Raw genomic sequence first — 26,795 nt, forward strand, 5'->3', positions numbered from 1 at the left:
AGCCTGCTGCTTTGAACATACTGAGAACATTGTAATATAAAATCTCGAATCAGGTGAAGGTAAAAGTCATTTAAGTCACAAACCTTAGTAATGTACTGCGAAGTTACCCTGTTTTAATAGTTCATTTGATAGGGTAATAATACTTTAGTGGATCAGGTGCTTCCATTAACACTGACAGCGTGTGTCTGTAAAGCTTCTCAGTTCCACAGACGGTTTCTGGCAGTAACTCAAGATTATCTGATCAGCTGTTTTGAAATAGCGCAAAGCAGCTTACAGACACAAATATAGGTACATACTGGTTGGTTCCCTATCCTTTAACTAAGTCCAAGAGCTAGTAAGAATGCTCACAAGAAATAATCTTTTTCATTTGTCAAATGTGCAGCTGTATAAGAATCTGAGCTCTGTGAAAAAGGTAGATATATCAAATGTTCTCTCTGAATTGCTGAGAGATATTTTCGTTCAAGGCAAGAGTTTTGTAATAGGTATGAAATCAAATTAAAGTATAGCTGCTTACCAAAGAGAAAAAGTGTGATTTGACTTGAAAAATGGCAGGACACTAGGCAATGTTATTTGAAGGGTGATTGCTTTCTCGCTCCTCCTTTGATTCCTGTCAGAGAAAGTTACTTATTCTGTGGTCAGCATTATGGCTGGGCTTGTACAGACAAAAACTGTATTGCATATGAGATTGTTGGTAATTATTTTGTTCTTTGTATAAAGCAGAAACTCTGATGTATTCTAATTAAAATATGAGTCCACAAGTGGGTACAACGATAGGTGAAAGAAAGTGCCGGGTTATTTATGACCTGGTAAATATCGTATTAAACTGTTACAAATAATAGTTAAAGCTATGTCAAGTGCTTAAATATATCTGTGTTTCAAGGACAATTTGGAAGAAGAATTTATTGTTCTGATTTGGTAAACCAGAAAGTGAGCTCATTTGACAGGAAAGCATCCTTCTCAGAAAAAGGAGTTGTGTAAAAGGTGATGGTAGGAAATCTACTGAGGCACTGATGGTGGAGGAGAAGGAAGAGTGAAATTCCTAAGTAAAAAAGACTATAGTTAGAGTGATAATAGATTGTGCAAGTCCACAGACAAGGCAAGACAAGGATCCATCTCCCTCTCTTTTATATTTATTTTTTTTTTCCCACAGAGTAGGCATTGCTTCTGTTCCAGACAGCTATTAATACTTCATATAAGAGAGCTCCTTCTCAAGAGAGTCTTTATCCCTTTCACTTACTGGATTGTCTCAGATGGGATTGTGATGACAGTGACCCTATTCTCAGTAAACAAAATCTCTTGAATTATATAAGATCAGGCTGTGCCTCAGAATGAAAGACTGCACTATCAGGATAGTTTTATTATACAGCTTTGCTAGCCTTCACTTTGTATAGAAATCCTCGATGCACGCGTTTATTTTCAGGGTCCTACAGTTTTTACAACTTATCTGTGCAATCTGGGGCTTTGTTTGTTTTTTATTGAAAAAAACTGAATGGGTGGAAAAAAGATGCGTAACTTATCATACAAAAAGGTGGATGAGCACAAGTCAGGAGTACTAGTTTGGATTCCTGCTTGTTTTTTTTTTTTTTGGGGGGGGGGAAGTGGTTAAAAATGTATTATATACATTATTACTGTGAATATTGATAACATTGTCGTTGTGTTTAGGCTGTGAGAAGACAAAAGAGTCTTGAACAGAGTATTCAATCTGCCCAGGAGACTGACAAAACCCTACGCTTAATCCAAGAGTCTCTTGCTGTTATTGACAAACAGCTAACAGCCTACATTGCAGACAGAGTTGATGCAGCACAGGTCCCTCAGGAAGCACAGGTAAGTTATATACAGGTCGATGTATTCCTGTGCTTACTGGTTTTCGCAATCAACCAAAGAGTGTTTGGTTGTCCCTCGGCATCATATTAATAATTGGGATTTGCAATATGATTGGTATGAAAGTGCAAGTAAATTTTAGGTAGGATTACTTTGACATGTTCAAGCTAATCTTCCAGTCAAGTCATATTTTCCTTCTGATTTATATTATATAGGTGTCCAGAACATGTAAAGAGCTATAAATGCCATGGAAGACTATGCATAGATTTTAAAATTACAAAGATGAATAATATGAACCTTTAAAATTCAGTTCCCATCCTAGAAAGAAGAAACTCATCATCTACACTACTCTTAGATGGCTCTTTTACAAAGTTGATTATGTGGCCTAGGGATTGTTACTAAATACTTTGTAGAAAGAAAGACAACATTGTTAATTATTTCATGATGTGCATATAAATGTTCTTATATTTCAGTTTTTACAGCTCATATAAGTTTAACAGAAACAGCTTTTCCAGTTCTTTAGAAGTGTTTTATTGAGCCTTTGAAATAAAAACGTACATCTAATTCTAATTTTTACCATTTCATTCTTTCTTCTGTAACATCTGCTTTACTGCTTCATTAAAATGGTAAGAATATAAATTAAATAAAACCAAGCATCTCTAGTACAATAGTTTACAATTTTGTGTACAACAACTTTTCTGTATATTCTACCTAAATTTAGGTAGTCAGATTAGAAAAATTGACAAACGAACAAAAAAGGATACAGGGAAATTGAAAATAAATGCTTTAGAATGATTTTAGAAGAGGCATTCAATAGTCTTAGATCATTCTAAAAAATGGGTGTCTTGTATGAAGTCACTTAGATGATCTGAAATATGTTCAGAGTTGAATATATCTAGACCTGAAAATCATGTTTTCTCTCCTCTGAAAACAAAGATTTCCATGTCTTTTAAATTAAAAATTAAAAGGTAGATAGGTGTACTTTTCAATTGCTTTTCTAGCATGTGTGTTGATAAGAACATGCAGGTATTTTTATGTGTGTGTGTGTGAATTTTAAAAGTTATATTTAGAGAACAGAATCATATTGCATTTGGTTTTACTTGCTTCCAATTTATGCCAGCATAAGATTAGGATCAGATTCAGGTGAATTATTATTTTAGTTTGAATCCTAAACTATTTTAGCTATCAGTTGACTCCCTTGAATTTTTTTTTTCTTGAAATATAAATAAACATTTTTTTATGGAGTAGGATACACATCAGTATTTGTTAAAAATGTATTAAAAAAAAACAATATGAAAGTGTGCTCTTTTTCTTGTGCATTTGGACCCTTACGCTGCAGAAGTGTTCATTGGTGCTTCATAAATCCCATGGACACATCTGATTTATGTGCATCCTCAGGTAGAATATTGGCAATGATTCCAGACTGTATAAAGAGAAGCAATTCAGCGCTTCAGTAATTGAAGTAGCACAAAACTAAATCAACCTTAATAAGCATGCTTTCATGGGAGAATTTCAGCTCAGTGCTTTTGCAGAACTTGGCTTTGTTCTGGAGATTTTACTGTCTGATGTAAAGTTTACCTGGTTATACTATAACCAGTGTTAGAAAAACAGTATAGAGGCTGCTGAGTTTTTCCTTTCATGTTTTTATTTTAAGATGCCAGTGGGACCTAAAAAAACAAACAACCAAAATAAAAAGCAGCAAACTAATTAACAACAGAATAAGTTTAATGGAAATATTGAAGTTTTCTGAAGTTCAATTGTAAAGTTCTCTAAAATCCTTCGAGGGAAAGGAAATAAACAGTTTTATGCAGGTAAATATACTGGGTCATTTCTTTAGTGAATGGCCATGCCAACTGGTGATAGGACAGGCACATACTGAAGGGCTGTACCTCCTGTGGAGCTTCTGCTGGCATAGCTCTTTTATAATAAGATACCCTACAATAGTGTCTGCACAGCTGGAATGGGAATCTTTCAGTGAGTGATGTTGGTTTCTGGGCTTGGGTCAGTTTATCCGTGCTGAAGGATTTAATAAACCGTTCAGCAATATATGTTGCATATCTAAAAGAACATATGGGAGAATTTATAATCAGAAAGCTGTTGAGGGTTTGCTTCAGAAATTCAGATCTGTTTAGAGCATGGCTAGGAGGAATGGTCTTTGGCTCAGCTGATCAGAAATGAATCTGAGAAAACAATATTACGTTTAGCTCTTCTTTTTAAATGAAATTATCAGTTTAGCTTCTTCAGAGTTGACAAAAGGGGAGTTATGTATGTGCTGTTACAGATCTCCTTTGGATCATTTTTTGAGTATAAATTCTGTGTGCTTCTTACTCCACCATGTGGCACTGAGAATTTAATGCGAGAGAGCCACTTCATCCAAGTCATTTTGAGTATAACTAAAGATGCTGTATTCAGATAAAGCAATCTCATAACAACTGCACAGATAAATCAGTTCAGATTTGTCAAGGCGTAATGATGAGAAAAGCTGCAATGAGGTAAAATCTAAAGCAGTATTCCAGAAAGAAATATTATTTCTTTGTATGCTTGATCTCATGATCCCAACTGAAGTCTCTTTAATTTCTCTAAATTTACTAAGAAAATACAGAGAATTAAGTCCTCATCACTGATGACATCATTTGACACTTGAGGTCTTTTTTTTGAGTACTCTTGAACTGACAGGAAGCGAATAAATCTATACTGAAAATAATACATTTATATGACAATTTTTTTTTCCAGATTATTATTTGTAGCTTTGTTATTAAATAACTTCTGAAGGGAGAGTGGATCTCCTCTTTGTGCTTCTGTTTAGTTCGAGCAATTACGTGGGGGAGCTGTACCATGGGACAGAAGATGCACTTATTTTACTTCTCACCTGAATGTGACAAATCATTGTATATTTTTCTCCCTGTAGACTTCTGTAAAATGCAACGTGGAGAATAAGTTAACAATATTGTGTTTACCTAATCAGTCTTTCCTTGTAAATCATGTTTCTATCCTCTGATGTTCTGCTTTTCTTGCCTGAACTCTTCAATTAATCTTTCTTCAAGAGTGGCTTCCAAAACTAAGTATGCTTTCTTTTTAAGACTTACCTGTGTGTCAGTCCTGCTATAACATCATTTTCTATATGTTTTTCTTTTATTTCTGCAAACACATAACTTCATAGCACATATTCTTTTTGTGCTTTTGAAGATGGATACTTCAACTGCATTTTTCTATTATTCTCGTATTTTGTTTATCCTTTCAGAGTCTTCTTCTTCTTTTCCCCCCAAAAAAAATCTCTCCATTGTTAGACTGAATATCACTGACCAGCATTTCTTCATTTGTGGTTTTCTTGTTTGTTTTGAGGTTTTGGTGTTTTTTTTTTTTTGTTTGTTTGTTTGTTTGTTTTTTGTGGGGTTTTTGTGTTTTGTTTTTTTTAAATATGATGGCTGATTTTCTGATTATGGCAGCAAGCATTGATGAGAAATGACATACACTCAAGCCTCCCAGTTCAATTTTCTGTTGGAAATAAACTTACAGAGTTTATGTGTCCTATTACCTTTTTTCTAAATGCTGTTCTTGAACCATGAGATTGCAGTTAGGTTCGTGACAATTTTCAAATGAGGCAAATAGTCATGCTGGTTCTTTTGGCTTTCTTTTCTCTGATTCAAGATAGGAAAGGTTATTTACTAGAACTGGCTGCACTGCCAATTCTCTGCTTTTGCTGTCAATATAGTAATATTGTCTGCATTTCGCTGTTCATCTTTTTAAAAGTAAGACTAGTAATTAAAAGAAATAATGTATTCCAATTCCATGCCCTTAGGACTGAAATATTTTTGTTCCAGAAGTGGTCCTGATAAGAATATGCACAACGTGCCTATGACCTTGTAAACGTAATTAGATTTTAGATGTATTTATATTTTATTTTATACGTGCATGTGCATATATAATACAAGTTTTGAAAACTAATAAACTTCCTGAAAAAAATGCCAGTGATGATAAATGAGAATCCTTAATCTGTAGGATACAGTAATTTATGTACGGTAGAATTTATTAGTTACATACACTACATTATATTGTGGTGTTTTAGAAATTAAATGAAGACAGTTTATAGTCTTTATTTAAAGGCAAAATAGACAGGAACCACTTAGAAAAACAGAGGTGGGAATAACTGAAATGAAAAAGAAAATGAGTGTTTTCTTGTGGATGTTTAGAAGAAGTTGATGTAATAAATACATAAGTCAAAATAGACAAAGAAATCAAAATGATCATGTCAAAATTGATAAGGGGCATCATAGGCAAGTATTATAAATTCTCTTACACCTGTTCAGGACTTTCTGCCTCTTAACAGAAATGACAAATGCAAAAAATCTTTTCTTGCTATAAGCCTTACTAACTTTTCTTTTAAGCTTTCCTCTAATGTCCTTGGTCTCTCTAATACTACATTTTGACGTAAGAGTAGGTGATGCTTCATCTCTCTCCTGCAGAGTAATTTAAAAAAGTAAGATAATCTCCATGCAACGTCCCATAATACCTACTTACTTAAAAGCTACTCTTATCTGTGCTGTGCTGTTCTGTTCTGACCTATTCAGATACGAACTGTTCAATTATATTATTTCCAGAGTGACTCTGAGGCTGAACAAAGTAAACATGAAAATATAATAAAAGATAGGTTAATCGATGAGGTTGCTGAAACAAATAGTTGAAATACTGGATGTGATATAGTATATTTTTCAAACATCAGACTTGCTTCTTTCTTGTATATACCGTTCTGACTTCCAAGGTATCAAGGAATATTTGGCTTCAAGATATAACTAATGCTGTCACCACCAAAAGTTTGGTCCATGTTGATCCGAGCGTTGTACATCTCAAGGGGGAAATTTTAAACTTAGACAAGAAGAAAATAAATACTCCAAAATAAACTGTTAAATAAGCTTTCTGTTGTTGATTTCATTGTCCTTTTATTTGACAGTCTTTGTTTTCTCAAAACAAAAATATCATATTTAGAAAAATTCTATTACTTGCTCCAGATACAGCTGGCAATAAATAACCTTGACAAGAAGAACTCAAAATATTAAAAATAAAAAATGTACAATTATGATAATTTTAAATGAAAAAAATAATCTAAATGGACAGCTTTCTGTCAGTAATTATGCTTTTATGATTTGATTCATTAAAATATTTATCTGAATAGTACTAGATAGTTTAGACTCATATTTTGGCAATTAAATTCTGTAATGACTTAATAGTTTTCTGTATTTTTATAAAGCTTCTCCTAAAATTTACTTTAATACATTTTCAATATGATTTGAAAAACACTGCTTTCAATGTAGTGTTGTAATATACAAGATATTATACAAATCATTATAACTGTGTAATACCCCTACAAAGTAGACAGCATACAGTCTAAACAGATTTTTACTCAATAACCCATGAAAATTTAATTACAGGTACCTCTATGTTCATTTTTATTTATAATCAAACTTTAAAGGATCACATTGTAATTTAAAAAACACTTGTCTTTATTTCATAATTCTTTGTAGTCTTTTGAACTACAGTTTTAATATTTTAGAAGTTACTGTCATATAAGATAAATGCATGTGCATATATTTAAACTTAAAACTAGTCTTTAGGGTATCTGAGAAATGCTTTTGTTTACCTAAAAAAAAAACAACAACCAAAAAAACCAACAACCAGTTTGAATGTAAAATCACTTTTGCATTGAGGAGTAATGGCCTCAGATATTTTTCCTGGTGGGAGCATACCTTGTCTGTATTTCTTAGGGTAATTGTTCTCAGCAGTGCTTGTCTAGCAATTCTACTAATAACAGTTTCTCATTTTCTAACAAATTAAACATAAAAATAAGTGAATCACTCTCAATTATGTTGTATCAATATATTTTATGGGAATTCTTTTCCATTGCACTGCACTAGCTGCTTAATTTAATTGTTTCTTTTATCTTTGATTTATAGTGAACCAACAAGGATAATATTTTTCTTCTGATCATTTGATTGCACACTGTTTTTGCAGAAAGAGTGTGTTTGATTAAGTTAGTGTATTAATGAACTATAAGTCATTTTTCAGTTAGCATATCTACAGATTCAGAACGTAGATTCTGGTCAGTAATATGTCAGAAATTGTGTACTATTTTAGATATAATTTTAAAATACTTTGATGAGTTTTCTCTCAAGTTGCCTGATGATACTATGAAAGTAATAAGAAATAAGAAGTGAGAAGCAAATCACTTTCCTATTTGTATTTTTCTTTTCTATGATTAATTTTTAATTTTCTTCCCAATGAAAACTGTTTTTTTTCCGTCAGAAGAAAGAAATCTGATTTTTTTTTTGCTACAATTTTGTCAGGCTTTAATTATTTATTTAATTATTTAATTAATTTTAATTTCATTTTTCCTTAGCAAGATTATGTCAAAATCTTGATTTTATATGTTTGAGTATGAGAAGATTATATTATGGTTGAGAGAAAATAAACTGAAATAATTTACAAGGTAGTTCTTTGAATAATTTCCTCTAATAATACTTCTGCTAAATATCTTTCAAAATAAACTGTTCAAAATAATATTAACAACATGAGTATTTTATTCAATTTCTTCTGATTACTGTCATGATTTTTTAATAGAAAATACAATCCGAATTAACAAGCCATGAGATTAGTTTGGAAGAAATGAAGAAACGAAACCAGGGTAAAGATGCTGCCAAAAGAGTGCTTTCCCAAATTGATGTGGCACAGGTATGCAATTTTTTTTCCTCAATTTTTCCTCCACTCATGCAAACAAATAACATGACTAGTATAATTACTATAGTATGAAGTGTTCTTAAGGTATCTCTTCTGTTTTAGGTTTTCCTTTCTAGCCAGGAAATTATAGTCTATAAAGCATGCCATCCATATCTTCTTACTGCTTATTTTTCTATTGCATCCTTTGTGTCTAGTTGGCAAAAGTTCTAGGGTACACAAGTGGTAGGAGGACCATATAAGAAATGTTTTGAATGTGCTGCAGTTGCAAGAAATAAAACTACAGGGAGGATTTTTGGCATACCTTTTCAGGTATTTGAAAATATTTACAGCTAAAAGTATGTTAAATATTTGAAAATATTTGGTAGAAATGCATTGAAAAGATAGATCTGTGTTGAGCAGTATGTTGCAGTCATCAGTTTAAAATGTTAACTAATGTATTATTTTGTCTAGTTTAATAAACACAGACCAGTCTGAAATTGAAGAAGCCTTAATCAGCACTAACAAACAGTACTCAGTTTTTACCCATTAATCTATGATGGGTTCTTGCCTGTTTTTTGTGCCTTTTTTTTTTTTTTTTTTTGGCCGGGGGGGAGGGGGATATTAGTGCCAATGTTTCTGAGGCTAATTGTCCTAATTCATTAGGAAAGACAAATAATTTCCTTATGGTATTAACAGTAAACAAGGCCATCTTTTTGTTCATCTCTCAAATATTTCTGTATATCTTAGCTTCAGTTCTATATGTCGTTATGGAGAACAATGGCTTTTTAAGAGTTAATTAATTTGAAATGAACAAGTTGATTTCTTTTTAATATCTCCTTTTATCTACAGAACTACCTTCTCTTTGTTGAGAATATTTGTATTTCTCTATTTTGCTGCCTTTCTGCAAACTAGCTCGCCTGATAGCCTCCACAGCAGCTGTGATGTTGCCCATACTCCATCAATGAAATGCAGGCATCAGATGACTGTGTACACAAATGTTTATAAATTCAACAGCATGCAAGGGAGCATGACCTTTTCTAGGTGCCTTTTTTTTTTTTTTTTAAATCTGTCTTTGTGAACGATTTTTTCACTTGGAAAGGCTTCTCTGGATGACCATGTGTATCAGTTTGAGTTTGAGCTTTTTGCATGCCATTAATTTTACTACTCCTTAGTTGTCTCCTTTCCAGACTGACAAGTATGTTAAATCATACTGAGAACTTTAGAAATATAGCTTTGATTGTCCTGTCATTCTTCTTTATATATTTTCTGTTTTTACAATAAGTTTTCAGAGAGGAGTTGATCAAAACTGCACATTATTCGGGCACAATATAGCTCTTTATACAGTGACTTTTATACAGTGACAGGTTTTTTTCCTTTTTCTTTTTTCTTTATTCAAAATTGTTTTTATTCTTCCAAATCATTCCAGATACCCACTTTGTCTGTTTTTATGTATTGAGCTAATATTTTTTTTGAAAACTGTTGGAGATAAATAGAAGTATATGATATAACTGTTAGAAATAAAGTGACAATACTAATAGGTAATCTAGATCCTACCTGTTGCACATCAAGTTTAGTGTTTCTTTTGTGGTATGCTTTGTTTAATTTTAGGGTGAATTAAATATAATTTCCTTGGATTTTTTTTTTCCTGCAGATCCTCAGTACTATGCCTTCACTGACTCTTCAGAGATGGCTTTCATTTTATCTACCACTTGTATTGTCATTCCCTCTCTTTTCCTTCGTTTTTAATGTATTGACCAACATCATCAAGTTGAAATGTTACAGGAGAATTAAAAGCTAATTATGAATTTGGTGTATGCAAATACCCTAAAAAACCCCACAACCCATACCAAATAAAAACCACCGCTTATTCCTCCCCTTCGTTTCCTGTTGTTATTCAGTTATTCTCTTACTTATCTAAGGAAAGACTTCCTTTCTTACCCTCTTGGATCTCAATTTCATTAAGACTATTTGATGAGGAAAATTGTTGGAAGGAGTTGCTGGAAATCTACACAGTTTTTTGTGTTACGCAGAATTGTTTTCTGCTCGTGATTTCTGTCTTCTTGACAGATGTGGCAAGCTTTTTTACTAATGTTTATGTATAGGCTAATTCTATTCCTTATTACAGTTCTTCTCAAGTTTGTATAGTACAGACGACACTGTATTGTTATGAAGTGTCCAGGATTTAAAGATAAATCCAAAAGTGTTTTTTGCATATGCTGAGTTCCTGTCATTTATCTGTTTCATTGTGACATTTTTTCTTTTTTTTCAAACAGTGAAAAAACTTATTCTACTAGCACTTCACTCTGTACTTCTACAGAGAAATCAGTTCTTATTCAAAAAAGATCATTAAAATTCCCTTTCTTTTCTGTATTTTTAATTATTTCCCCTCCCCCTGAAATAGGACTCATGTGAGCAAGCAATATAATTAATGCACAAAGATAACAAATTATGAAAATTGTGAAATTAGAATCTATGCTTGTCATAGATTTTTCTGCCTGAAAATTGCTTTCTTATTACTCTAGGTTATGTTTGGTTTTTTTTTAATTTAAATAGAAATCAATTTTATACTTGAAATCTCAGGGTTTGTGCTAGACCCACTTACTGCCCAGCCATTTTATTCAGGTGTCTTTGAGGGACTAAAAGATTCAATTCTAATACCAATAAGCAGCAACATGGTGTTAGAGCTAATGTGCATCCAGCCTGGAATGTGGATATGTTGTGTTCAAGCCCTTAAGCCTATGTTCTCATCCGTCCACCAGCATTTTGTGTATTGGAAAATACAAAACTCTTACTTTCTTCAGCTTTTTTTTTTTGTCACTAGTTCTGCTGCATCCGGTGTCCTGGATGATATGAGGTTTTCTTTCATCTTGTGAAGACCAAGATTCTCTGTTGCTGGTATTTTTCTCCAGAGTTTTAAATTCTTTAAATAAAAATCTGTTGCTTGATAATGGATTCAAAGTATTCTGAAACAGGTCTAAAACTTGTCTTCAGTCTTAGTTTCAAGTCAATGTTGAATTGATTTCACATTAGCTACTTACTCTTGCTTTACAGAAAAAGCTGCAAGATGTCTCCATGAAGTTTCGCTTGTTTCAAAAGCCAGCCAATTTTGAACAGCGCCTACAAGAATGTAAAAGAATTTTAGATGAAGTGAAATTGCAGGTGCCCAAGTTGGAGACGAAGAGTGTTGAGCAGGAAGTAGTACAATCTCAGCTGGATCATTGCATGGTGAATATTTAAAGATGCTGTCTTTCTATATGTTTCCTGCCTGTTCTGCATTTAAAATTTAAAGTATTATGTATTGCAATATCAATGTTTCTTTGGGAGATGTTAGAAAAGATTCTGAGAAAAAATTGACAGCAAAGTTACTCAATGAAATTTGTAGAAACCTTTTTAGTTAAAGTTTGATATTTTTCAGGGAGAGAAGGGGTTGATCCTTTTTGCCCTACTTCTCTTGTTTGCAGATGAGATTAGAAGGACATCATACTCTTAAAATTCTATTCAATTCAAATTTTTCCTGGATATAATAACAATAGTTCTAACAGTCTTACAGTAACTTTTTCCTTTCTGTATGTTGTTCTCTTCTTCTGTGGGAGGCTAATCAAATGATTAATTTCGGTGAACTTTCAAACAATAGTCACGCACTTTCACTGTGTGAGAAGACCACCCAGGATCCCTTTCTGATTCCCCCTTCCCGTCTTGCAATTGAGTTTAGCACCCTGGATTTGCTCTATTTTCTGCAATATGCTGTGGTCAGGGAGCTCCATGATGTGACCAATAAAGACACTGCAGTGCACAAGTCTACTCTCACCAGGAAACAATACATATAGGAAAACCATAGATTAAAGTTTCCATGAGATGGCAGCCTGTGACTTTCTTACAATTAAAGACCAAAAGATGACCTGGATATGTTCTAAAGAATATAAGAAAATCTCTCTCTCTCTCTCTCTCTATATATATATATATATATATGACTTTAATATCCCTGTAATTCTTCACCCCTTTACTGTTGAAGGAAAATCAATGGAAAGATAAACACTGTGTGCTTGATCACAATAAAATGGAGATTTAAGAGTGAAAATCAGGACAATCAGATCCTTGCCTTCAGATTTATGTTTTGTTTTGTGGGCTGTTTTTTGTTGTTGTTTTGGGTTTTTGGGGTTGGTTGGTTTGTTTGTTTTTTCTGGGGCAATGGCATGCCTGAATATTTTTTTCCCCTAAAAACCTCTTTCAGATCTAAATATAAGAATATAAATCAAAAAATAAGCATGGAACAAGTAAATGTTATTTCTTTGCATCTTGGGTTTTTTTTTACTAAGTGCAATTACTATTAAATTCACATTCTTATTACAATTACATGATAATTAGAAGCCCTGAACTGTATTAAAGTACCTTCACTTGGCAGCTAGCTTTTGCAGCCCTATCATGTTCTGTGGAAGACTTACAGTATTTTTAGAGCATATTTATCTACAAAAAAATCTCATAGGGTTTTTATTTCTAAAATCTAGTCATAGTATCCCATCAGGTATTAGCCAGTGTACATTATGCAATAGATTCCTAACTTGTTGACATTTTTTTCCATGCTGAAGAATGTATTTATCATATTAAGCACCTAAAAAGCAGTCAAACGATATACATATATACATTGAAGTAAATAAAATAATACTAATGTTAAAAATTGGCTTGGTAATTAGACTATAGATAAAATGTACTTGGGATTTTTTTTCTTGTCATATATGCTAGAAAAAAAGTATCGTCTTTACTGTCCAGTAAAGGTTTTACAGTGCTCAAAAAATTGCAGATTAAAAAAGTACAGTATAAATTATTTTGTAAGTCATTCTAAATTAGTAAGCTTACTTTCCAGCATTTTGCTGGAACACAGAATTAAGCTACGTATCTCAACAATAAAGCTTCTCAACAGCTTCATATCTCCATTCTTCATGAACCTGCATAGTAATAGGCACTGTGTATCTCTGTGGAGTATTTTTCCACAGTGAAGTTTAGTGGAATTTCCAAGCCATGCCAGAATTTATTCTTAGGTTAAAAAGAAAAAAAAAAAAAATCAACTTCTGGTCTACTTTGATGCATGTTAAATGGGTATTTATTTGGCTGTTGAATAGTTTGAGTTACCAAGTCATGTGTTTAGATGATGATAGTGACTTTCTGCATACAGAAAGAGAGAATGCTTTCTTTTTTCTCATTATCGCTCCTTTGAAATATTAGGGAATGCATTGTTTTTAAAGATAGGTTATATGCCCTCACTGAACAGACTTTTATCCCTTATTTTCTGCTTAGTCATTGAAATAGTGCAGGAAAATGCAGTGAACTATGTAATATATTTTGACTTAACCTCATTATGTTAATGTTTCATGTTTTCTTATTTTTTTTTAATTTCTTGAGCAGTACTGCACTTAGTAAATATAGGGAAAATCTTCTATCCTGCCAGTCTCTTGATTTAGTAGCATGAAAACCTTAGATTTTTGAATTAGTTTAGTGGCTATTTGTAGTTTAAATACATCCAACAAGCTGTATGAGTTGGCAGAAGGCATCTGTTGTTGTTCTAAATACTACGTTATCTAAATGAGTTTGAAAACAACCTTAGTAATTTCTTAAAACAATTAGTGGTGGCCTGTACTTTCTATAACATTTCTAGGATTGGTTTTGGTGACAAGTCTTTGAAGCTGTTATTAGTAAAGATAGGCTGTTCTGAATGTGTTAATTTGAATTCCCTTTTTAGAAACTGATTAATTTTCTTACAGACATTTTTTTGTATACTCAGGTTGAGCTTTCTCTTCCTTAGATCACATACCATGATACCTTTCAATTCCTTTAGCTTTCAAATGGAAGTAGAAGGTGCTGGTTCATGTATGATGGTGTTTTTATACAGCAAACAATGCAAAGACTTCTAATGTATCTTTATAATTCCTTCAATAGTCTTTTCTGATTTACTTATTTTAATGGTGGTATTTCATATTTCTGTTTGATTAGAAATTATATAAAAGCCTAAGTGAAGTGAAGTCTGAAGTGGAAACAGTGATAAAAACTGGGAGGCAGATTGTTCAAAAACAGCAGACTGAGAACCCAAAAGAACTGGACGAAAGGCTTACAGCTTTGAAGTTGCAATATAATGAATTGGGTGCAAAGGTAAGCTGTGTGTTTTGGTACAAAACTACACCCTCTTTTTACCTGGCAAAGTAAAGATTAATTGCGGTATGGTAAGTAAATGAGGTTTTATTGGTTCTTTTCAAGACCTTTCTATTTTCTAAACAGTGGGACAGAAAGAATGGTGGAAAAGGCAATAATCAGGATGGCTATTCCTTGTTATAGGAACCTTCTCTTAACTAATGAAAGAACAAGTCCAGAGGAGGGCCACGAGGATGATCAGGGGACTAGAGCACCTCCCGTATGAAGATAGGTTGAGAAAGTTGGGGCTGTTCAGCCTAGAGAAGAGAAGGCTACGTGGAGACCTCCTAGCAGCCTTCCAGTATCTGAAGGGGGGCTATAGGGATGCTGGGGAGGGACTCTTCATTAGGGACTGTAGTGACAGGACAGGGGGTAATGGGTTAAAACTTAAACAGAATAAGTTTAGATTGGATATAAGGAGGAAGTTCTTTACTGGAAGGATGGTGAGGCACTGGAATGGGTTGCCCAGGGAAGTTGTGAATGCTCTATCCCTGGCAGTGTTCAAGGCCAGGTTGGACAAAGCCTTGGGTGATATGGTTTACTATGAGGTGTCCCTGCCCATGGCAGGGGGGTTGGAACTGGATGATCTTAAGGTCCTTTACCACCCTAACTATTCTATGATTCTATGATTCTGTGATTCAAAACGTGCCCTCAGGATCTGAAATTAGCCATATTGCAAATTCACTCAATCTGCAGTGCTGTGTTTAGCTTTGTTTTAGAGAAAGTCACAAAAGCCCAGAGATGCAGAACTAAAAGAATCAGTTAATCCTCATCAGACCTAATTGATCGCATTGAGTAAAAATCTTTTTAAGGGAAAACTGATAATAGTTATAACATATAGTAAGTCTCAGGACTGAAATGTGTAGTCCGAGGGAAAAACACATATTCAAGCACAAACTCGCTTGTATCATTTCACGGGTACTGCTTCAGGAAGTTCCCCCATATTTGAAATAATCATAAAGCATTTTTTAAAGCAAATAGAATGCTTTAATATAAACAAGTTGAACAATGCTGAAGTGTTGTGCTCTCAAATGTACAGAAAAAATATTATAAGTTCTGTACATGCTCTCTTTTCTCTATATATTTTAGGTATAATAGCTAGACCCCCTGAGACTAGAAAGTCTTCCCCTTAAGAGTGGGAAGGTGTAGGCATCTTAAAATTTATTTATTCCTCCTTTTCCTTTTCCTTTTCCTTTTCCTTTTCCTTTTCCTTTTCCTCTTTTCCTTTTCCTTTTCCTTTTCCTCTTTTCCTTTTCCTTTTCCTTTTCCTCTTTTCGTTTTCCTTTTCCTCTTTTCCTTTTCCTTCTCTTTCCTTCTTTTCTTTTGGTAGGTTTTGTGTTTTGGGTGGGCTTTTTTTTTTTTTTTTGTTTGTTTGTTTTGTTTTGTTTTGTGGTTTGGGTTTTTTTGTTTGTTTTTTTCCGTATACACATGTGTATATAAATACCTGCTAATAGTCCTAATCGCTTAGGTAGTATCAGACCTTAAAACCTCTCTTTGGCCTAGAAGTGAATGCTTACGAGTAATAAGAGAATATGAGTAAGTGTGTGCATTCACTTACTTGTATTCTCTCTCTTTCTGACACAAGTGCATAGAAGCAAAAAACTATATTACAATTTAGGTAGTTTATTACTTGTGAGTGGCTGTGATGTAGGTTCTGTAGCATACTTGTGCCAAATCTCTCTATGGTAATTCAGCAGAACAGGGAGCTGTACTCTAAAAGAGAGTAGCAGTAATAATGTTCTTGCTGCTTTCCTAAGGGCATTGCATGCAGTAGGTGCTATAACTTACAAGCATAGGCCTTCACGATCCTGCTGCACAGGAATTTTTCTCTGTAAAAAGGAAAGGCTGTAAAATACCTTTATTTTGCTTTAAATAATTGTTTTTCTCATTTTACTTTTATTTATTTTTTGTGAGTAAACTAGCACAGCTAAAAGAGCTTTAAAATAAATTTATGGAGATAATGCTGTTGATGTCACTTTATTATACAGAAGGCCTTTAGAGGGCACTGTTTCCTATGTTTCTTCAGAAATGCACTTTTATATTTAAAATGCAAAAACTGATTAAGCAGTAACCTCTGGATATACACAGTGTGTATGGAAATAGCGCAGTATTATTGATACTATATACAGAGTTTAGAGATGTCTATAGCAAAACAAATTTTCTTTCTGTGTTTGAGCATGCATCAAAAGGAGTGTGACCAGCAGGTTGAAGGAGAATAGTTAGGGTTGGAAAGGACCTTAAGATCATCTAATTCCAACCCCCATGCCACAGGCACAGACACCTCACACTAAACCATATCACCCAAGGCCTCATCCAACCTGGTCTTCAACACTGCCAGGGATGGAGCATTCACAACCTCCCTGGGCAATGCATTCCAGTGCCTCACCACCCTAACAGAAAAGAATTTCCTCCTTATATCCAATCTAAACTTCCCCTGTTGAAGTTTGAACCCGTTACCCCTTCTCCTATTGCTACAGTTCCTAATGAAGGGTCCATCCCCAGCATCCCTATAGGCCCCCTTCAGATACTGGAAGGCTGCTCTGAGGTCTCCACGCAGCCTTCTCTTCTCCAGGCTGAACAGCCCCAACTTCCTCAGCTTGTCTTCATACAGGAGGTGCTCCAGTCCCCTGATCATCCTAGTGGCCCTTCTCTGGACTTGTTCCAACAGTTCCATGTCCTTTTTATGTTGAGGACACCAGAACTGTACACAATACTCCAGGTAAGGTCTCACAAGAGCAGAGTAGAGGGGGCAGGATCACCTCCTTTGACCTGCTGGTCACACTCCTTTTGATGCAGCCCAGGATACGGTTGGCTTTCTGGGCTGCAAGAGCACACTGCCGCCTCATGTTCATTTTCTCATCAACCAACACCCCCAAGTCCTTCTCCGCAGGGCTGCTCTGAATCTCTTCTCTGCCCAACCTGTAGCTGTGCCTGGGATTGCTCCGACCCAGGTGTAGGACGTTGCACTTGGCATGGTTAAACTTTATGAGGTTGGCGTCAGCCCACTTCACAAGCATGTCAAGGTCCCTCTGGATGGCATTCCTTCTCTCCAGTGTATCAACCGAACCACACAGCTTGGTGTCATCGGCAAACTTGCTGAGGGTGCACTCAATCCCACTGTCCATGTCAGCGACAAAGATGTTAAACAAGACTGGTCCCAACACTGATCCCTGAGGGACACCACTCGTTACTGGTCTCCAGCTGGACATTGAGCCATTGACCACAACTCTTTGTGTGCGGCCATCCAGCCAGTTCTTTATCCACCGAGTAGTCCATCCATCAAATTGATGTCTCTCCAATTTAGAGTCAAGGATGTCGTGTGGGACAGTGTCGAACGCTTTAGACATGTCCAGGTAGATGACATCAACTGCTCTACCCCTGTCCTTCAGTTCTGTAGCCCCATCATAGAAGGCCACCAAATTGGTCAGGCAGGATTTCCTCTTAGTGAAGCCATGCTGGCTGTCACCAAGCACCTTGTTGTTTTTCATGTGCCTTAGCATGCCTTCCAGGAGAATCTGCTCCAAGATTTTCCAGGTACAGAGGTGAGACTGATTGTTATGTAGCTCCCTGGGTCAGCCGTTTTCCCTTTCTTGAAAATGGGGGTTATATTTCCCTTTTTCCAGTCATCACAAACTTCACCTGACTTCCATGATTTTTCAAATATGATGGCCAGCAGCTTCGCAACTTCATTTGCCAGCTCCTTCAGGACCCGCGGATGGATTTCATCAGGTTCCATGGACTTGTGCACGTTCAGATTTTTAAGATGGTCTCAAACCAGTTCCTCTCGTACAGTGGGCCCAAGGTCTTCATTCTCACAGTCCCTGCATCTGCCTTCCAAAACTTGAGTGGTGCAGTCAGAGCCTTTGCCAGTGAAGACCGAAGCAAAGAAGTCATTCAGAACCTCAGCCTTCTCCAAGTCCTGTGTAGCCAGTTCTCCCAAGAGCTTCCTGAGGGGGCCTACATTCTCCGTAGTCTGTTTTTTATTTGCTAGGTACCTGTAGAATTCCTTCCTGTTATCCTTAATATCCCTAGCCAAGCTTAATTCTAACTGAGCCTTAGCTTTCCTAATCTGGTCCCTAGCTTCTCGGACAACATCCCTGTACTCTTCCCATGCCACCTGTCCTTGCTTCCACTTATTATAAGCCTCTTTTTTCATTTGAATTTTCCTCAGCAGCTCCTTATCCATCCAAGGAGGTCTCCTGGCCCTCCTGCTGCACTTCCTTCTAGTTGGGATGCAACACTCCTGAGCTTGCAGCAGGTGATCCTTGAATATCAGTCAACAGTCTTGGGGCCCCCCTGCCCTCTAGGGCTGTATCCCATGGAACCTTCCTAAGCAGGTTCCTGAAGAGGCCAAAGTCTGCTCTTTTGAAGTCCAGGGCAGTGAGCTTGCTGCACGCTCTTCTCACTGTCCTGAGGATCTCAAATTCGACCATCTCATGATCACTGCATCCAAGGCTGCCCTGGAGTGTCACATTTCCAACGAGCCCTTCCCTGTTGGTGAGCACAAGGTCAAGCATGGCACCTCTCCTTGTTGGCTCCTCTATTACTTGCAGAAGGAAGTTGTCTTCTACACAATCGAGGAACCTCCTGGGTTGCTTGTGCCGGGCTGTACCGTCCTTCCAACAGATGTCAGGGTGGTTGAAGTCACCCCTGCGAGCAAGGGCCTGTGAGCGTGAGGCTTTTCCTATCTGTCTATTGAGTGCTTCATCCTCAGGCTCTCCTTGATCAGGTGGTCTGTAACAGATCCCCACAGTAATGTCTCCCATAGCTGTTTTCCCTTGAGCCCTGACCCACAAACTCTCTGTGGACTGCTCACCTGTCCCCAGACAGAGTTCCATACTCTCCAGCCTATCCCTAACATAAAGGGCAACTCCCCCTCCCCGCCTGCCAGGCCTGTCTTTTCTAAAGAGCCTGTAACCTTCCATTCCAACACTCCGGTCGTAGGAGCCATCCCACCATTTTTCTGCGATCCCTGTTAAATCATACCTCCGCAGATGTGCACGCATCTCTAATTCCTCTTGTTTGTTCCCCATGCTACGGGCATTTGTATAGAGGCATCTGAGCCGAGCTCCAACTAAGGCTGGCTCATCGGCTGGAGCAGCTGGGATATCTTTACATTGCTCCAAGCATTTATTTTAGGTGCTGGCAACTGACTGGGTGTGTTGGAATGGAGCCTCCTTGACCAGCCTGGCAAGCCTCCTACCAAAACTGCTCTTTCCCTTCTTTATCAGACCAGCTCCACCAGCCCTCACTAGACCTGACTTACAAACTTGGGCCCTGTGTTCAAGACGCCCAAACCCCTGATTATGACACCACACTTTTAAGCATTTATTAACCTGGCTAATCCTCCTAGCTCTTTTTAGGTCCTCCCCTGTACCCTGGAGAATTGATGAAAAGACCACCTGAGCTCCAGAGCCTTTAACCACCTCCCCCAGGGCTCTGTAGCCCTTCTTTATGTGCCCCAGGCTACTACTATCTATGTCCCTAGCACCCACATGTATCACCAGGAGTGGGTAATAGTCCGTGGGACTTACTAGAGCAGGCAGCCTCTCTGCCACATCCCTGATCCGTGCCACTGGTAGGCAACACACCTCCCTTGAGACGGGGTCTGGCTGGCAGACAAGTGCTTCTGTCCCTTTCAGTGTAGAGTCCCCTACTACTACAACCTGCCACTTTTTCTTAGCAGCACCAGTAGAGATCTTCTTTACCAAGGTAAGCCAGCTGTTTCTGGCGCGGGTGCGTTTCCTCATTAGCCCCCTGCAGGACAGCAAGGTCCTTTCCAGCCCTAACTATTCTATGATTCTATGATTCTATGTATCAGTAAGTTAATCTTGTAGTATACCAGGTGTTTAGAATTCTAACCCAGGTAGTCAGGCTAGTACACTCTGCCTTTTATTGCAGTTAGGTACCTGCAAATAGTTATTTACAATGACTATTAATCCTTGTCAGAAGAAGAGTTGAAAAACATATGTGAATTTATGACTTCATTTGTGAATGGGGTTCTAAATAGCTGTGTTTTGTGGTCCTTCCAGGGATTTACCTCTTGGCTTGACTATGAATTCTGATGTCTCATTTAATAAATTTGGCATACATGAAGGCATATAAAGCATATTCAGTGAAGATATGTTCTGACATTTTAGTGGCAACCGTCTGTAGAGTGATAATGTACAATCAGAGACACTTTACGGCTTGTTCCCTGGGCAAATCTGATCTGTTTATTCAGGGATAAGAAAAGCCATGTACCTAACTTTGTAGCATCTTATTACATTTTGAAACCTCAAACTGTCCTTGGCAGTTGATCTAGGAATCACTTTGATCATTGTGCTGCTGCTACTCAAACAGTGTCAAAACCCAAACTGTTAAAGCAAATGATGATAGCAGTTTTGGATACCCGACACTAGACAGTTTTTTTTTTTGTATAAAAATACTTAAAAATCAGTATCTCACTTGATTACAATAGACATGCAGGTTAATTAGTAATTTCTTTTAAATATTAGTGACCTATGGAACACTTTTATTTCACCTTTTTTGGCTGGGCTTTTTTAAACTTTAGCACAGCAGGATTTATTTTTTTATATTTTCTAACTACTGGTTGCCTAATGTCTATTGTGGTATAGCTTCCCATCTGAGATGTCATCCTTTGACTTTCTGCCTTCTCTACTAAGTATATGCAGTCTTCTCTCTCTTTCCCTGGATATGCTCAGAGGCTTGGAGGGAAGCTTTTATTTCCCATCTTCCTCCAGGTTGCACCAAAATTCAGTGTAAGACAGTCAAGACAACATAAACACTCAGCCTTCCTTCCAGTTACTATATAATATGCCTGAAAGAACTAAAACCAATTGTCCATAGTACTTCATATCCAAAATATTCAGCAAATTGAAAACTCAACTAACTGTGTTGCCTTAGTTTGACATTTTTCAGTGACTTTTGTATTTCAAGATTTTGAGGGTTTTTAGCAGAGAATTTTTTTTTATTGTGTGTAGTGTAGCTACATAGAAAAAACCTTGAGGGTTCAATATCACTATATGGCTATCTATATGAAAATATTCTCTTTGAAGGGTTTTGACATCTATTTTACATCTCAAGGAAAGACTGTTTATTCAGTTGTTCCAAATTAATTTACTATGTTTGACTTCAAAACAGAGGAGGAGGTCAGCATAAATTTGCTGCTAGCTCAAACTCAGTGTGTCTTCATGCAGCTATTTTTCTCATAGGTGTTTGCATTCTAGAGCAAGATTACAGATATTGAGAGAACTAGGCAAGATATAACCTTATTAATAGTGCACCTTGGCTGTGAATTTGCAAGTTAAGTTTTTATAGCAAAGTGGCACATAGAAAATGGTATATATAAAAAAATCATTAAACCTGTTTGACTGAAAAGTTAAGAAACGCATGTTTTCTTTCTGCAGGTGACAGAAAAAAAGCAAGAGTTAGAGAAATGCTTAAAATTGTCCCGGAAGCTACGGAAAGAAATTAATGCTATGACAGAATGGCTTGCAGCAACAGATGCAGAATTGACAAAGAGATCAGCTGTGCACGGGATGCCTAGTAATTTGGATGCTGAAATTGCCTGGGGCAAGGTAACAATGTAACACACACTGTACCTTTATGTACCTCAGTTTATGCATATTACAGAAAGATAGATTTCTTTCCTTATAAAGAAAGAAAAAAAAAAAACAAACCTGCCATTTTAATTAGTGCAAATTTTTAACTGTTAGGCATTATCTCTAATTATCTAATAATCTCTAACATCATTGCCCTAACATTAATGCTCCAAAAAGTTAAATCATCTTGTCTCTGCATGTATCAATAGCACAATTCACTTTCATATTGCAGTAACCTTCACTGAGGTGAATTTAAAGTTAGAATTTAATTTTTCAGAGTTATCTATCCAATATTCATGTAAATAGAGATCCATATAAACAGAGATCCTTTTCTCTCTCAGCCCATGCTACTCATTATAAAAGTATTTCACAGTAAAACAACTCCAGTGGATGAAAGGTAAAGGATGTCAGACACTATATATATTCCACACATTCAGACAGTGGCCAGGAGTTGGGGTGTTTGTTTTCCTTACCCTTTTCAGTTTAGAACTCATTTGTTTTCATTCTGGGGACTTCTTACTTCCATGGACATCACCTTGAACTCTTATTTTAGGTTAAAACTTAAAGCATAAATGAAACTTCCCTCAAAATTACTACACATGTTACAGTTTAGATAAACATCTTACAGAATCACTAAGAAATACTAGAGTTTTACGTCAAACTGCTTTATCTCTGTGTGATGTTGAGACAGCATGGTATCACTCACTACTACCTAATCCATTTTATATTCTGCATATGTAATAAATCCAATTGAACTCAGAACTTAAACAAGCCATCATTGTGCATACATACTAAAAAACTGGGCTTCAGAGGAAACTATGCTTGACATTATCCAAAGCTTCAAAATTTCAAATGATTATGTCAGCAAGCAGCATTTTGTATAAGTGTTTCTGTGTAATTTGAAAAACAAAGCAAAACAAAACACTGACCTTAGATGTTATTGTGTTTTTTTGTGCAAAAATTTCTCGCTTCTGCTTTGTTTAACAGTAGTAATCCTTTATTTTACCAGTTTCACCATGCATTATAGAAATAGTCATGAATAATACACAGGCATTACCAATTTTTTTAACGACTGTGCAGATTAAAGGCCCTGGAGTAAAATTTTTTTTTGGCTTGTTTTTTTTTTTTTCCTTTGTTTTTTTAATATTTTTATTTTTTTCTTTAACTGTGCCTTTCAAGCTTCTTAGCTTGCTAAAATCTCTTTAGCTTTGAAATGCACTGGTGGTTTACAAACTAATAATAAAGTCTGTAAGTCTTTTATGAGGTTTGCGGTCGGGGTTTTTTGGTCATCAATTTTTAAGAATGACAAATTTTAAAAGTAGTATCAAAAATATATGAAGATCAACTTTTGCTATTAGTATCTTACAATTACTTCTTTGACTATTGCTGCTTTGACTTTCAAATCAAAATCTCAGTCCCTGAAAAAAACATTGCTGCTTGATGTGCTCTCATTTTCACTTGCTGCTTTTCCTGCAATAAAGTCTGTGCAGTTCCTCTCATTACTTTTGATTGATATTGTGATCTTAACACCCATAATAAAGGATAAGTATCAGATTTTGAAGAGATGGGTTAGGCAATTGTTCTGTTTTAATGCCTCCAAACTAACCTGTCAATTATTTGGTCCATTCACCAAGTCATGAAAAGAAGAATCGTATTTGTAGGTGTTAAGCTACACGGTACAGTTCTACTGAAACAGAAATCTACACTGTCTGTTCCCACACGTGTGTTCAGGAAAGTTGATCCAGAAATACGTGGCTTCAGAGCAGTTTAAATAGAAAGATTTGTCCTTAGTATTATTTACTTCTTAGATATGAACTTTAATGCTTCACAAGTTTCAAAATTAGAACCTAAAGCCTGATGACCAGCACAGTTACACAGTGGGAATTCCTTGTTATGCTTCCTACAAGTACAACATATTTTTATCTTATGACAGTTGAAAAATGTAACAAAAGCTAGTTAAAATGACAAATATCAACATGAAAAATATCTCAAACAGGAACCATCCCACCATCTTAAAGAATGCCATTGAGGATTGTAAATATTTGCAAGGAATTGATATATAAAGGGTTGCAGAAAAAACTGGTAAAAAGCATATACTGGCTTCAAATCCTGCCCAAGGCCTTCACTGCAGTATAACCTTATATAGTACCTACCTCCACTCTTCTACTTAATTCATCACTAAAATGAGAATAAAAAACAACTTTGAGAGCAATTTCCTCTTGTTGAAGTATGTATGTACTGAGTGTCTGTTTGAATTCCTTTATTTAGATTCTCTTTAGGAAATGAAAGCCAATATTTGCATAAATATAACCACGCTTTTAATTTTGAGCAATCAAACATATAGCATAGGTGGCAGATCCTAGTCTCCTAAATATAAGTATTTGCAGAAATTATGTAAAATGAGTATCCCTTTTCATAAAGAGGCATGTGTTACTTACTGCATGTGATCCTGGACACTAAAATTCTTGTGAGTACTTCATAAATAAGTACAATACTGTTACTCCTATGTGGATTTTATTGAGGCATCATACAAAATTGTATATTAATAATTCAGTCCCCAGAACCAGGGCCTCACAGTATCTGATTAATGTTGCAGCTTTGGGCTTTGGACTTCCTGGGTAAGTAGGCTGCCAAAACCAGTAACCGATCTAATGAAATACACTGGGAGATGAATTAAACCCAGCAGATACCCATTGTGAGGATGGTCTGCAGAAATGCTAAGATGGAAAATGGAGGGGGAAAGAGAACTCAGTTGTGTGGATAAACCGAAAATCGAATGTATGCTGCTGATGACATAACTCAGCAGAGAGCTCATAATCTTTTTTCCTTTACAGCATGAGAAAGCAGTTATATTTATTACTGCACTTATTTCTAATTATTTTCAGTACCCAAGACTTCTTAAAAGTGAAAAGAACTTGGAGTGTTTCAAAGATAATTATAGAGGATAGAATTAAAAAAAAAAAAAATCATACATGCAAACATTGTCTTCATGGTATAAACACCTAGAATAAAAATGGATGCCCATCTTGATTATGTTAATGAAACATAACATTAATATGAATGTGAAGTGCATTATTTGTTCATGTCTAGAATTTTTCTAAGGATGCAACAAAAACTTGGCTGAGTTATGTGAAATGAGATTGGCAGTTTACTGAAGACTGTAAATCCTGCCTTTTTACTCAGTGGAGACAAGCTAAATCTTTTCATTTGAATGGGGTTCTGTTTTAATAGATAAGAAAAATGACATGTGGGTGGAAAGATAGTCATTAAACATGTGTTAGATATCCTTTTATAATTAGAAGTCTGATTTAGTGAACGTATTTTTCACTGAAGACATTAACCACTGAGGGATTTATTTGTCTTTTAATCAGGAACTGGCCTGATAAGAATTAGATTGCCAGGAAACCATGTTCTCAAAAAAGAAATAGCAGATGGCATTACTAGGAAAAGTTCTGTTTCACTCCCTACTATCAGCAGTATGTGTCTGCCAGTGCTTTAGCGATGTTTTAGCTCAGTATATAATACCACTGAGTATAAAGATGACTTGAAGGACTAAGAATTACATTAACTAACGCATTTAGCAACATATTTCATGTCAGTAATATCAGTAAAAGAAAATTATCTTTAAGTTGTGACAGTTGATTCATAGTCAGCGGCCAGAATGCAATAAAAATAAAAGATGTGCTGTGAATAAACAAAACTATGTATAATCAGCTGCTGAGAAGGCCATAATGCCAGCTTGTGATTAATTCTGACATCCCACCCATGAGAGCCAAGCCACTTAATTTCTTTTAGAGAGGTTCAGATTGCAAAGATTACTTTCAAGGAGTCTGAGGCATACAGATTATGTAGAAGAGGAACACAGAACTTTTCCTTCATTCAGTCGCAGGTGCTTAATTTGTTTTAAATTTACATATGTCAATGACCACCACAACTAAAATCTTACCCTCTGCATTTAATCACAATTCTGGTTTGTTTGAAAAAAACATCAGCAGTTCAACTTGATACATGGTGGTATTATCATTATAAAGTATAGCTCAGAAACCCTATGCACCACATCCTCAGGAAAAGCCATTCCTATGTAGCTTCTGCTTTCAAATGTAATTCATTCCTATAATTTGCGCATGTGAAGGAGGTTATGATTTTCACTCTCTTACGAAACAGCCAGTAAAAAACCCCAAAAGAACAAAGCCAAATTGGTAGTTTTCGTTAGTAAACTGAAAGAAAGAGCGTGCCACAGTACACAGAGAATGCTTTGAACTCCTCTAGAAGTGCACAGGGAACTACATTTGTTTATGCTAACACGATTCACCATGTCATATTGATCCATATGTAAAATAGAAAAAATACTACTGTATGCACCTCCAAACCTCAAAAATTCACAGTAAAGCTTATCCCCATGCCTTTTGACACTGCAGAGCAATCTCATTTCTATCCAGGTTTCAAGGCATCTGAAATTGTTTTTTTTTCTTAAATAAAGCT

General features: G+C 35.8%; 1 protein-coding gene across 15 annotated transcripts in view; it reads left to right on the forward strand.

Annotated features, from left to right (window-relative positions):
• Nucleotides 1-26,795, forward strand: part of DMD (dystrophin) — a 1,199,681-nt gene that overhangs the window by 537,876 nt on the left and 635,010 nt on the right. For all 15 annotated transcript variants that reach the window (XM_057411860.1, XM_057411861.1, XM_057411863.1 and 12 more), the window contains 5 exons: nucleotides 1,663-1,824; nucleotides 8,434-8,544; nucleotides 11,581-11,754; nucleotides 14,515-14,670; nucleotides 22,119-22,289. In XM_057411860.1, the coding sequence (XP_057267843.1) occupies nucleotides 1,663-1,824; nucleotides 8,434-8,544; nucleotides 11,581-11,754; nucleotides 14,515-14,670; nucleotides 22,119-22,289 (774 nt within the window). The remainder of the gene's footprint in view (nucleotides 1-1,662; nucleotides 1,825-8,433; nucleotides 8,545-11,580; nucleotides 11,755-14,514; nucleotides 14,671-22,118; nucleotides 22,290-26,795) is intronic.

The sequence above is a fragment of the Pezoporus wallicus genome, unplaced genomic scaffold, assembly GCF_028554395.1.
Source record: "Pezoporus wallicus isolate ANWC-B61680 ecotype Strahan unplaced genomic scaffold, APGP_CSIRO_Pwel_v1 contig_1438, whole genome shotgun sequence".
Taxonomy (NCBI): Eukaryota; Metazoa; Chordata; class Aves; order Psittaciformes; family Psittacidae; genus Pezoporus; species Pezoporus wallicus.